Source organism: Fringilla coelebs (genome assembly GCF_963513975.1).
Source record: "Fringilla coelebs genome assembly, chromosome: 10".
Classification (NCBI taxonomy): Eukaryota; Metazoa; Chordata; class Aves; order Passeriformes; family Fringillidae; genus Fringilla; species Fringilla coelebs.
In genome coordinates, this window is record NC_140036.1 from 6,638,820 (window position 1) to 6,652,342 (window position 13,523).

General features: G+C 42.9%; 1 protein-coding gene across 1 annotated transcript in view; it reads left to right on the forward strand.

Moving 5' to 3' along the window:
• Nucleotides 1-6,693, forward strand: part of INPP5D (inositol polyphosphate-5-phosphatase D) — a 49,760-nt gene extending 43,067 nt beyond the window's left edge. The window contains exons 23-28 of the mRNA XM_084212132.1: nucleotides 536-685; nucleotides 1,486-1,579; nucleotides 1,813-1,920; nucleotides 2,486-2,755; nucleotides 4,475-5,051; nucleotides 5,753-6,693. Coding sequence (XP_084068258.1) covers nucleotides 536-685; nucleotides 1,486-1,579; nucleotides 1,813-1,920; nucleotides 2,486-2,755; nucleotides 4,475-5,051; nucleotides 5,753-5,755 — 1,202 coding nt within the window. The 3' untranslated portion in view covers nucleotides 5,756-6,693. The remainder of the gene's footprint in view (nucleotides 1-535; nucleotides 686-1,485; nucleotides 1,580-1,812; nucleotides 1,921-2,485; nucleotides 2,756-4,474; nucleotides 5,052-5,752) is intronic.
• The last annotated feature ends 6,830 nt before the right edge of the window (nucleotides 6,694-13,523 follow it).

Here is a 13,523-nt window from a genome sequence, read left to right on the forward strand (position 1 = left end):
AAAGCAACAACCTGTGTGAGCTTTACCAGTTCTGAAAGAGCAGTGGTTTAAAAAGAAAGTCCTTTACAGGAACTAAATCAGGAGTCAGCATGTTTAAATGCATTTAGTCAGAACATAGAAATCCTGTTTCACTTGCACTTATTTGAGGCATTTCTCCTGGCTACAGAAAAGTATTTGGCTGTGCTTATGGCTCCCAGATTGTCACCAGCCAGAGAATGAAGTCCTGTCCACAGCATGCTCTTTGCCTAAATCCCATTAACAGTAATATCAGGCATAGGCTCATGTTTTCCTTACCAGGAGTGGAAGCTCAGAACCCTGAAGTTACCACAGGTAACTTCGATGCCCAAATCCTTCACACATACCTGAAGTGAAATAAATGCCCCTAATTTCTGAGGAGATATTATGCTCCTTACTGTGATCCAAAGCAGATTCTCCCAGTAATTACATACCTGTCAGTGCATTGGTAGTAGATGACACAAAACATTTCAGTGCTTCGTTGAGTCCCAGCCTCATTGTCTCCTTTGTTGTCTTTTAGGGGAAGGCTGCATTGCCTTGCGAATAGAAGCAACAGAATCCTTAGCTCCTATCCATACTGTGCTCACACACCATGGAGAGAAAACGGGGATCTTCCAAGGTGAAATCAAGTTACAAACATCTCAAGGAAAACAGAGAGAGAAACTGTATGGTAAGGAACATCATCATCTCTGCAATGCTCACACTAGAGAATGCTCACCTCAAAAGCTTTCTGATAACTGTCAAGGAATTGAAAATTATCTCTGCAGTGCCTGTAGTCACAGAGAATGCTTTTGATGCTGAGTGCAAGGAGGTGTGAGTATGCTCTCTCAGGAGCATACCTGTACTCTTTCAGGAAGACAGAACAATTGGATTCCGTGGGGTTTTTCATCATTCAAGTAAATTCAGCAGACTGAGAGAGCCCCCTGTCTGTCACCCACACTGGTTTTATTAAATGGGGATCCCTTACTTCCACTTGTGACATGGCACACTCCATGCCAAGCTCTCCTTGCTCCAGTCATCCTGGGGAGCAAAGAGTATGTCAGGCTCTCAGTGAGTAGTGTCTTAGCTAGAAGATCACAAACTTTGCTTTTTTCACCTCGCTATCTGTTGTTCTCATTCAGAGTACAGAAGCAGCTATTTACAATTATTCATGATATTTACAATTATCCTCCATAGTAAAATGACTGTATGTGGCTGTTTGGTGGGTCATGACCTTTGCATTTCAAGACACATTTCTTCCTCTGTCAAGAAGATATGGCATGTATCAGTGGGTCGTTGAAAACATAACAGCAACAACAGTTAAAAACTGTCCATCACTCTGATGGACAGTTTTAAATGGGACAAAAAGAGATGCCTTAATGATAAAAGAGATCCCTTAATGGACAAAAAGAGATGCTTTAATGAACACGGGAACACAGAAAACTTGAGCAGACAGACTCTGGAGAGATGTGTGCCCCTTCCTTCCTTCAGATTTTGTCAAGATTGAACGTGATGAAATCACTGGTCAGAAACCAAAGAACATCAGCAGTTTAGAGCCTAACAAAGACTGGGATCCAGCTAACAGGTAAAGGGCAAGTGGGTAAGTGAGTTCCAAGAAAATGGTTGGCACCATAAATGCAAAGTTGGGCTTGCTGTGGGAACAGCATCAACAGGGCTGCTGAGCACTGGGAAGCTGCTTTGTGGCTCTCTGGTCAGGACTGGTCAATGCTCCTGTGCCCAAAGCTTCAAAAGCTGAGAATGCATTAGCCAGAGTGGGTCCCTGAACCATCTTAAAAAAGGCCCTTTTATTTCCAACAGAAAGTCAAAATCTACTCATCTGATGGCCAGAGAGGCAGCAGCCATCGCTCGCTACTGGGGGAGTGCTGTCACTTCTCCAGACAGCCTGGGAAAGGAGGATATTTTACGGTAACCTTGCCACCATACCTCTGACAGCTTGGGGTGGGAAGCTATGCTCAAACTGCCTGGCTTTTCCTTTCCAAGAGTCATAGCATGAGTCTGAGTAAGGCTGTCCTTTCACCTTTTTTCACTGGGGCTTTTCCTTGCAGACAGCTTCTGGCTGGGCCCAGAAACCCATGACAGCCCTTTATGTGGCTGGAGAAGCTGAGTGCTCTCTGCAGCCTGGAAAGGGAAGCATCTGCTACAGCTACAGAAACTATTTTGGGGGTGGGGGAGGTTGTCTTTACCCAGCTGCTTCTTCTCTAGTGACAAAGGGGAGTGAGGCACTAACAGGACTCCCACTTTTTCTCCGATTCTGAAGCAACAGTGACAAAAAAAACCCAACTACAATAACAACAACAATGACAAAAACCCACCAAAACAAACAAAAAAACCCCATGAGTTAAAAAAAAGCAGGTAGTATTGAATCTAAGCAATCAGTGGGTACTAACTCCTTTGTAGCTGGCAGGGAGACAAAAAACCCCAAACATATTTGTGCATGTGCCTCCCTAACAATATTTCTTCTCTTGAGCAGGTCCACTCCCACAGACATCAGCAACCCCAACTACCTGGGCATGGCTTCCTTCTCTCAGCAGCCCTCTGCAACCTGCCAGCTTAAGCAGACACCTTCATCAGAGCAGGCACCTTCCCTCTGGAACTATGAGCAGCAGTCCAAAGAGAACACCTCCCTAATGGGGCAGAGTCACTCAGCCTCCACATCACCCTCCTTGTCACCTCTGTCTCCAAAACCATCCCTCCAGCCTACAGCAAACAGAAGCATTTGTAATTGGAGTCAAGAGTACCAGTGAGTGTTTGAGTTTTGCACTGAGGCTGGGCTCCTCTCTCCTGTCATTCTGCACAGTCACTGTTTCATTATCTGTTTAGAGAGTTCAAGGTGCAGCATATTCTTTACATATTTTATCTCTAGAATGAGAAAGATAAGTGAAGGTCACAAGTACAGACATTGCATTCTCAAAGAAAACTAGTGTAGCAGTTCCTCAGACTTTTGTGAAAGGAAAGCCAAAGATAATGAGTTAAACTTAGAATTAAATAATTGAATCTTAGAATCATAGAATGGTTTAGATTGGAATGGACCTTAAAGCTTATCTCATTCCACCCCCTGTCATGGCTAGGGAACACCTTCCACTATCCCAGGGTGCTTCAAGCCCCATGCAACCTGCCTTGGATGCTTCCAGGGATGGGCTAGCCACAGCTTTCCTCTGCCAGGGCCTCAGCACCCTTCTTCCTAACATCTAACCTAAATCTCTCCTCTTCTGTTTTAAAACTTCCCCCTTTCCTGTCACTATTCGCACTCTCCCTCCTTTGTGTCAGTCCCCTTTAGGTGCTGGAAGGCTGCAGTGAAGACTCCTTGGAGTCTTCTCCCATCTGAACAAGCCTTGATGCAGAATTTCCATCTGGCAACTGAAAATATCCCATCCCTTCCCAGCTTAGTGAGGTGACAAGGCTACTTCACCCTAGTGCACCCTGTGTGCAATCTGTGTCCTTGTTACAGACCTCTTCACAGCCAAGAGACAGCTGCTCTCTGAGCTGGGCTGGAGCTCCCTGGTAAATGGGTGTGGCACTCTGGAAGTCAAAATTCACAGTAGTCAGAGCTGCCAGCACTGCTGGAGTCTGTTCTGTACCCGGCAGTGCTTCATCATGGCTGAGCTCTCTGCTCCTGCATGCGCTGACTGCCAGAGAAGAGCTTGAGACATGGAACACAACTCATTTGAAGACACTGAAAGAACATGTGCCACTCACCTCTATTTGACTCTACTCAGTGATATTGTGGCTGATTTTTTAAGTACTTTGCAGGTGAAAGTGTGGCCAAATCAGGTCAAGTGACCCAAACTCATAGGACTTGCTGTGTCCCATTGTATGGCTGTGCTGTCATTTCAGGCTGAGCTGCAGCTCAAAGGGCTCTGCTGGGGATGCATATGGATTGTCTCACATACAGAGCTATTACTCTTACACTGTGCATTTGGGTGCATTAAGAAAATTTATCCCTTCCTTAGGAATACCATGCTGCATTGGTAGCAGAGGAGATTGACCTAGTTGTAAAATGCCACAGTATGATGTGAGCTCTTATTTTAAGCATCTAGACTACAATTTCCATCCTCTCTGTGAGATCTGAAGATTAATATTCAAATTCAGATTTGTGTGTGACGCAGAGTCATCAAAGGACCTGGCACAGTTTGGCTCAGTAGTTTATCGGTGTTTAAAAAGAAGCCAAACACCACTTTGACAGGACTGCAATCTAGCAGGGAGTTTACCCAATGCTATGCATATCTGCTCTCTGCTATCATGTTACTAATGACTAAACAAAGTAAAACTCACTTCTGTTCTCTCTGTTAAACACACTTTTGTTCTCTCTCCCTGATTTTAATTGTTTTCCTGTTGCCCCTTCAGGCAGTTAGTTTACTTTGCTCACACTCATTTACTATTTATGTCCCCTCTAAATCAGTCAGTGATCTCTTGCCTGCTCTTCACAAGTCTCCTTTTCACTCTACTTCCATGACTGTAGGCCGCCTGATGTGGGGAAATCCACAGCAGAGCCTGTGCTGCAGGAGGAGGGGCAGCAAAGGCCAGAGATGTTCGAGAACCCACTGTATGGCTCCATGAGCTCCAAGGGCAAGGTGGCCCCCAAGAAAGAGCAAGAATATCCCAAGGCCTTACGGAAAGAGCAGCCGCCACTTCCTGAGCAGAGCTCTCATCTCACAAAGCCACAGGAGTCTGAGTGCAGCAAGACCTCTGGCAAACAGCCATCACCACCTTTCCTGGTGCCCACACAGCGATTCCGGTCCTACACTTCATCTTGCCAGTTGGAAGAAAAGAATACAGGGGAAAAGAGTCAAGGCAAACCAAAGATGACAACACCATTGGAAAGCTCGGCACCACTCAAAAAACTCGTGAAGCCACCAAGGGCTGAAGTCAGCCTGAGCATCCAGGGACAGCAGAACAAGCCACCCCTTCCCTCCAAGAGCCGGGCAGTGCTGGACATGCAGAACTCCAAGGGCCGCGATTATCGGGACAGTTCAGAGCTGCCGCACTCCGGGAAGCACCGGATGGAGGAGGGCCCGGTCAGCAGGACAACTACACCGGTGCGTTACTCGGGGGAAGGAATGGGGTGGGAGGTGTCACTGCGACTGCAGTACTATCGGCTCAGTCACTAAGTCCTCACTCCATGGTTCCTATCCAACCCACAAACCTACAGGGCTTGCAGAGCAAGGGGTGTCAGGGAATATCCTAAAGCAATATTGCTGCAGAGGATGGCATGTTGTGAAACTATGGTCTTAGCTTTGCAGGAATTTTTACCTTCTGGACAGTTTAAGCCTGGTGGTCCACAAGAGGAATGCAAGTAGTCAGTATGTTGCCATGTCTTGTTTTGGGCATGTTGTGCTGTTCCTGAAAGTGGCTGATCCTGGCCAGACAGCACAAATCTGTAGTATTGGGCAATGGGCTTTGCTGTAAGTAATAAACAGATGATTAAAAGTAGTTAGTAGTTAGTGGTAAACGCTTAGCAACTTAGAACAGTGTGTCCAAAACCATTATAATAACCAAATAATCAGACATATACTTTCCTGGGCTGATGGGTTTATTTGCTGTGGTTTGGTTTAGTTTTGTGTTGTTTTTTGGGTTTTTTCTTAACAGAACATAATAGCTGTATGAGAAGGAGTAGGGGAGGCCTTAGTAAGTGCATTTGGGAGAAAAAGCCTACTTGAGCAGGCTGTAGGAGTTGTTCTTTTCTATCTCCATCAAAACTTTGACAATATACAGCTGATGTCTTCTCTTGTCTCTACAGTGAACACAACACAGCAGCTGGTGGTACTCTAGAAGGAATCCTGATGGGAAGAACGATGGAGATTACTGCTTTGTTCACACTGATGTCCTCTAGTCTGGTTCAAAAAAAGACTGAGGAATTTTATTTTTGAGGGTGCAGCCCTCCCTGTGATTATGAAAATGTTCTAGCTGAGAAACTTATCCTATGTTGCTCAGACCAAGAGGGGCCAGGACTACAATACCAAATGCAAGTTATTCTTTTGAGTGTCACTTTGGTACTTCCATGTAAAGGTGGGTGGCCAAGTACATGCATTAGTAAATGTTTTGGAAAAGAGGATGGTACGGTACAAGGACTAGGAGATGGAAAGAGTGCATTGAAAAAAAAACCTTCCTATAAAAGCAAGATTTCTGTTTTGTATTACAGGATTCCTGTAAAGAATGATATGTAAAAAAAAAGCATCTTAAAAGCGGTACAGCTCCAAAAGCCTGTCCTATCCATGGAGCAAGGAGGTCAGGGAGGGTGGGGAAAGAGTCTGAACAGCAAATACTGATGCATGTCACACACCCTCAGTGGAGCCAGCCTTGCCTGGAGCTTGGGGCTGCATCCCTGCACCACCCAGGGGACACAGCAAGTGAGGGCCAGCCCATGGCTCCTTTTCCTTCAAGCAGGCCCTTCTTTGATAGCCCAGCAAACAGAGGGAAACATCAGAACCACAGGCAGAAACAGGGGAAGAGGAAGGGCCCATGGGAGCCCAGGAGTAAAACTGCCTGCAGGGGCAGATAGCAGCACCCCAGCCTGCCTGGCATCAAGCACTCTGCTTTGGAGGACACTGGCCAGCTGGTTTTGGAGCATTCTTAATAGACTAATGCTGACCTTACTGTACACTTTTTGTTCATCAACTGAGAATGAATAATGTTAACATATTCATGTTAAGTATTAATGCTGTGGTTACTATTAGACTAAGCCTGTTGTGACTTAATCACTGTTATTGTTTCCATGTTAATTACTTAAAAAATAATAAAATAGTCACCTTTCTGGTCATTCTTTATTGAAAATTCAGAACTACCTGTCACATGATTCAGCTTTAGATGGGTGTTACACCAGCTTGCTCAGTGAGAATAGTCCCTGCCCAGAGAAAACACCAAAGGCACCAAGGAGAGCAGGGAAGGCATGACATGGACGACTGACAATGCATCTGTCTGTCTGCACAGACCTTTTGTGGATATAGCTGCTTTGAAAACTACAGGACCTGCTAGCAGGTACAGTTACTAATTGTGTGAGTGTAGAAAAGGTACAGTAATTTTACTGGAGGAGAAGGGGTCAAGCACAGGCTTGTGAGAATGGGTGGAAGAAGACAACCTGTAGGTAGAAACCTTTCAAGAAAAGATGATTTTTTTTCTATGCAGGTTGGAGTTTCAAGGCATCATTACTGAAGCACCTGGCTTTACAACCTACAAATCAGCAAGAGAGACTCTGAGCTTACACTCCTCTTGCTTTATTCGGAAGAACCCTCTCTGTGTAATCACCATAATTCAGTAGCTGTGGTATTTTACTGGCCCTGAGGAGCATTTCACTTTTCCAGGTTACAGAAGAACTTGTGTGGCCATCGAGTCAAACCTCCCTGGAGCAGGTGAGCTTTCTGTCCAATACAGAGAGTTAGATCAGCTCTCAGTAATTTTGGGCTGTGTTCTTCTATGTGTGGAGATGGAAATGGGATGAGCTTTCTATAAAAAAATTTATCTTCTCAACAATGAGACAAGCTCAGATTTTTTTGTTTTATCCCTGACTCTCTAAACTGTAAAAAATAAAATATATTCCCCAAAGCTTAGAAACTAAAAGCTGGATATAAAACAAATATAGCTTCCTGTGTAAACATTCTCCTAATTGAGAATGCTGCTTAAATTGTGCACAGATTTGCAGACAAACAGATTTTGAGAACACTGGACTTGCTAAGGCATAAAAATCCATCCAGGTACTTAATTTGGCCTGTCCTTTAGAAAGGCATGTTGCTGGGGAAGAAAAGCAGCTCTCTTCCAAGTTTCCAGCAGGAAAAAAATACATTCCTATTCCTATGCTAAAAATGGATTGCCTGCCCACTTGGTGTTCCAAAGACAGTCTGATGGAATGGTGGCAAATGCCAACAGGCTTTGTGCAAGTGGACAGTGTTCAAAAGAAGACTCTGTAAAGAGCTTTCTGAAGCCTCTCTGGATGAGAGTCTTCTCAGGTGAGCAGCTTAGACACAGAGTGGAGAAGTGGGACAAGTGGTGAGACACTACCTAATACTTGCCTCTGTGGCCAGACTGGCTGTGCCTTGGGATGGAAGAAGTGATAACAACAGCTGTGGGAGCTTGGCAGATGTGAATATAAGAAAATTGAATTTAACGAATGAATCTGGTCCTTCTGTTTGTTATATTTAATTTTTAATTTTTGTCACAAATCCTCTAAGATTATATCTACTGGTTTTACTGCCTGTGTCTTGAACCACATGAAAGCAGAACTGAACATAAGCTGCTACGTTTTCTGACATCCCTGAGTCTGACTCCCTCTTGCCAAACTAGGCACATTTCTCTACCCTCTCTGCTGTTGACCAGTTAAGTTGGTACAAAAGACATAAACTGAAGGATATGAATTGTCCAAAAATGTACTGATTTCCCCCAGATGTATTATCTATCCATAACCTTCTGGCATCCTTTATTTTAAGTTCTTAAAATAGCTGGAGTCCTTTTGTACTTATTTCCATGGAGACCCAGCTGTCAAAAATGCTTGAAGTTCCCAGCTATAGGATGTTATGTTGCAGAACACAGTAAGTTTTAAACCCTCCACTTCCTGCCTGCACCTGTTGCACCTAACACCGGTTTCCTTGTCCTCTCAGTGTACAACCACCACAGGGCACCTTTAAGCCTTTTCCTAAGATGTTGTGGGCAACACATTTTCTTCCTGATAAAGACATGGTCTTAGAGAAAAGGGCTCAAGGAAGAGGAAAAACAGAAGGAAAATCAAATTAAGGCGAGTTACTCACTCCAAAATAGCAAGGGGATAATTTTGATGTTAGAAATGATGTTGTTTAAGCCTGTTATCTACTGGGACCAAGCACCCTTTTTCTGTACAGCTTAAAACTAACCATTTAGTCAGTATCCTCCCACTTGTTTTTAAAATGAAAGGTTTGCTAAAATTTTACTATGTTTTTCTGTTGTCCTTGTGATAATACAGTAGTAGCCCACGTGATTGAAGGGACACATGGTCTAGAAATTAATTGATTCACCCCCAGACCAAGCTCCTTATTTTTATAACATTGTGAAGGCTCAGATAGTTATGTGTGAATAAACTGTGGGTGTCGGGACTAACTGACTGAGGTGACGCAGGACAGTTCCCAGAGACCTCCTAACCAGTATCAGCATGTGGACTGGAAATAGACAATAGCCAGGTATTTCATTTTTACTTCTGTAATCTCTTCCTGAGAGAAATCAGCACTTTCCCCTTGTGGGACATCTGCCAACAAGACTCTGTCCCTGCTGTCTTGTGACGTTCCTTGCTGATAACACAGATCAAAGATGCAGCCACTGGGCTGGGCTTGGGGAAGTGATGTGTGCTGCAAAGCCTCTTGATTATCAACTACATCAACTGCATCTGTGCGGTGCTCATGTGGTTGAGGCTGAAAGATTTAGTGACAGGGTCAATGGCTTAGCCTGTTCTCTGTGCCCAGCTGGCACTGTCTCACATGCTGGTCACACCTGCCACCAAAAGGCTGCTGCAGTCCCCAGCGCATTCCTGCAAGGCCTATGGAAGGATTTGTTATGCAAGTGCTACAGAATAATCCAAATACTCCTTTCAATGTGCAGGAAAGGTGTTAGCTGCAGAGGTACGAGATGTTCTTTCTAAATATATATGTAAGCAAACATCAAGTTATTACTCACATGAATATGAAAAAGATCCTCCCAACTCTACAGTGTGTTGCATGGTGTTGTTTCAAATGAGGCTTCTAATAAGAAGTATTTTAAGATTGCATTTGTGTTAAACTACTGAAGTTTCTCAGAAATTCTTTCAGAGTTGAATCCCAGGTTGACAGAAGAGTGAGATTTCTTTTTGCCTACTGTAATTTGCTATATTTTTTCTTCATTATCTTATTATGCATCATCACAAAGCATTATCTCATTATGCATCACTAAATTTCCCTGAACTTCTGTTCTTAGTTCATTACGTTCTTAGTTCATTACCATTATTCAGTTTCATTAATTTTATTTGCAGATAATCTTTGCTCTAGCTCCCAAGTCAGCTAAACTAAAGGATACTTCAGTGTACCCTTTTAGATCAAAACTAACTGACATTTTTCTGTAGCTCTCAGAAAACTGTGATCAGAACTGTTTTACAAACCCCAGTATTGCAGAAGCCATCACAAAAACATGGCATGGGTCTGCTGAATGCGGTGCTTGGACTGGAGAATTTCCAGAGGCCCATCCAGACTCAGCTGTTCCATACTTGTGTGGTTCTATTTAACTGAGACTATTCTGTCTCAGGGATGGTAATCTGCTACACATTACAGTTATTATTAACACTTTACTGCATTTTTTCCCAGGGTCTGGTCTAGATTACGTAGAAAACAAATTAGTCTCTCTTATCATGAATTATTAGATTATATCATAACTAATAAAGATGGCACAGAATAAGCTAGTAAATGTTGGGCTGGAAAGAGAATGCATAGATGGAAAGGGATAAGGGAGTCTGGCAACATGCAGAAAGGTTACAGAAAAGCAACTAACAAAGACTTTGGGGAAGGAGAGAAAACCCAGGAAAAGGGAGGTGGGTAAAAGCTCTCTCATAGAAAAAGGTCAGACAAGGGAAGAAAGTAAAGGTAGCAAAGAGACGGGAAAATAAAAAGAGGCCTTTGCAACAGAAAGGATGGAAAGTTTTCACAGAATTTATGTCTACTCCATACTTCACAGTAATTTGCATCTTGACATTATGACTTGCAGAATAAAAAAAATGACCAGGTGTGGGACATGTTACCTCTTTTCAAAGGTAAACTGAAGATCCAAAACAAAGCTGAATTCAAAAATTGTGCCTAACTTTGGGAAGAACACTATCCAGTATCTTCCTGGAAAAGTAGCATTTCTGGTTCCCAGTCAGGAAGCAGTGAAGGGAGTAAGTGAATCTGAGCACCAAGCTTCAGGGAAACATCCCATCAGATCCTGCAGCACTCACCTCAGAGCAGGGACCCTGCAATCCATTCATCACTCCAGCAAAGAGTAAACTACAAAACCCTTCACCATGTTTTCAAGTGGCCTTATAATCCTCCAGCAGCAGAGATTCTCATCTGCCTCAAGCAGCCTGTTTTGGCTTTACCAGCTTTTACCAGCCCTTCCTAATCTCTAGTGGCCATTTTTTGAGTTACCTTTAGGCCCTTTCAGTGTAATCCTGTCCCATATGAACAAGCAGATCAGGGCATTGTCTCAATTTTCTGACATGCATATTTACATAGTGCTGTCATGTTTCCCATATGTCTTATCCTTGTTAGGGTAAACAATTCCAACTGTCCAAGTCTTTCTTCTGGATCAAATCTCCTATATTCATTTGTCATTCCTGCTGGGCTACTTTGATATTCTCGGTTCTTCCTGAAACGTGCTGGCTAAAGCTGGACATGTCTCCACCAGAAGTCCTGCTTTTCCCTCTATGGATGTGGAGTGCCAAATTCATTGGAGGCAGTTTTTGTTTCTTCACTGCAGAAGGAGCTTTCTGACAAGCAGGCTAATTTGGTAGCCTGAAATTCTTACCTCTGAATTTAAGTGTTGAAGAAATTGCCAGATTTTGATGCTGCTGGTGGCAGAAAGGTGCTTCAAGTGAAAAAGCCACTTTCAGCCAAAACAAGCTGTTTTGTCACACATTCTTACAGTTCTTGGTGATATAAGAGGAGAGTAGGGTGATAGATGATGACATGGAGCAGGGATGTGCTATTGGAAAGAATTCCAGAAACCTCAGATATATTTAAGAATATTATATTGGAGTGGGAAAAGCATTGTTAGCAGGTACTGTAAAGAAAATGAGAATGTCTTGCCCACTACAGAAATCCCAGATTACAGAAAGGTAGACATACGTAATGTAGTGTGATTTTTATAAATTCAAACATGTACAGATGACAATTAATTGAAGTCCTTCCCTTGGAACATTCTAGCAGCTGCTGTAAACAGTAAAAGGTGAAATGTTTGCTATAATTCGTTTATTTAATGCTTGAGGACACAGTTTTTTTTTCCCCCATGTCTTTTCTATTCACACTGATTCTTTTTCCTGCCCTGCTGAAAGAAATAAGGGACAATTATTCTCCTTCTCAGTTTTAATGAGAAAAGCCTGCTCTCAAAAATTAGCTGAAGGATTTCATCTGGAGGGACTAAAAAAAAGCAGAGGGTTGGCAGTTCAAACTCAGTGAGGAACTTTGGGGCTGATTATATATTAAAGCCAAGGTAGAAGCCTCAAGACAAGAGTTGAGTCTGATCTCTGTATTTTTGTATCTTTGACTTTCCCTTTTCCTCATGCTTCAAGTTGTTTTCCTCTTTCTCTGCAAAGGATAAAGACATAGACAAAAGATTTGACAGGATGAATTTCTCTCAGCACTGCCCTTCAGGAGTTCAGTAACTATAGCTGTAGAATTAGGACTTAACCTTACAGTTGTTATAAACGACCCGGACCCTGAGTGGCAAAGAGTTACAAAAGTTTTATTGAGAACAATGAAAAAATTCACAAAACAAAAGGGACAGCGCTGGGAGTGTGGCCAAATGCCAGAGGCTCGTGCACAAAAGGGCGGATCCAACTTTTACACCCCTGGTGTTGCATCGGCTTTACCCATATTTATTTTGATTTTATACTGTCCTGCCCCATCTTTTTTGCACTGAGAAAGTTTTGTCACTGTGGTCATCAAGGTTATCATTGGATGGAGATCTACTCCTTTTAAGGTCAGGTCTCAGAGATTTGGCTAGCAACAGTCTTGTCCAATGTAAACTCATAAAACCACATTAAAACATACAAAACCATCCTCACAACTAGGCCATTGTAACAATATCAACCACTTTATAACATACCGTTAATATTAAACATTATAATATTTATTATCAATTCATATAATACCCTGTGAAAGCCAATTCCTATTAACTTGTTTCTCACACAGTTACAGGTAATTTTAAGTTTATAAACATCTAATTTGATTTTGTGATGTATAAGTAGAATGAAATAGGCTGTGTGCTTACACTTGGCCAAATCAGCTTTACAGAGAATGCACATAACCTCGTGCATTGTGTACTTTGTAAGACAGAGCATGAACTATTATTAACTCAACCAGCAGCACACTCTCCTCCAGTCTAATAATGTAGTGAATCATCTATTTCACGCTGTTACGATTTCATAATTGCATCTTCATTTACTTACTCAAAAGAAAAACAAAGCAATTTAGGCAGTCCAAGACAAAAAGCATTATGAGTTCTGCCCTGCTTCTAATTAAATTACAATAATATGGTTACCTAACACATTACTTAGGAAGTTAATGTCAGGAAAATCCACAAACACCAGAGGCTTATGTCCAAAAAGGAGACAGAGGAGTCCTTCAACTTTATTCAAATAAAGGGAGAGAGTCTATAGGGCCACACATCCGCAGGCTTTTCTCTCTCAAGGCTTCAGAGGCACAGCCTCCCTTTTATCCTGAACCTCCAGCCGTGTGTGTCCCTCTTCCTTTCCCCATCGGTTGAGCTGCTAGGAAGGTTCAGCCTTCCCAAACCACTTACCCCATATTCCCCCCTTGAACCTGGCATTT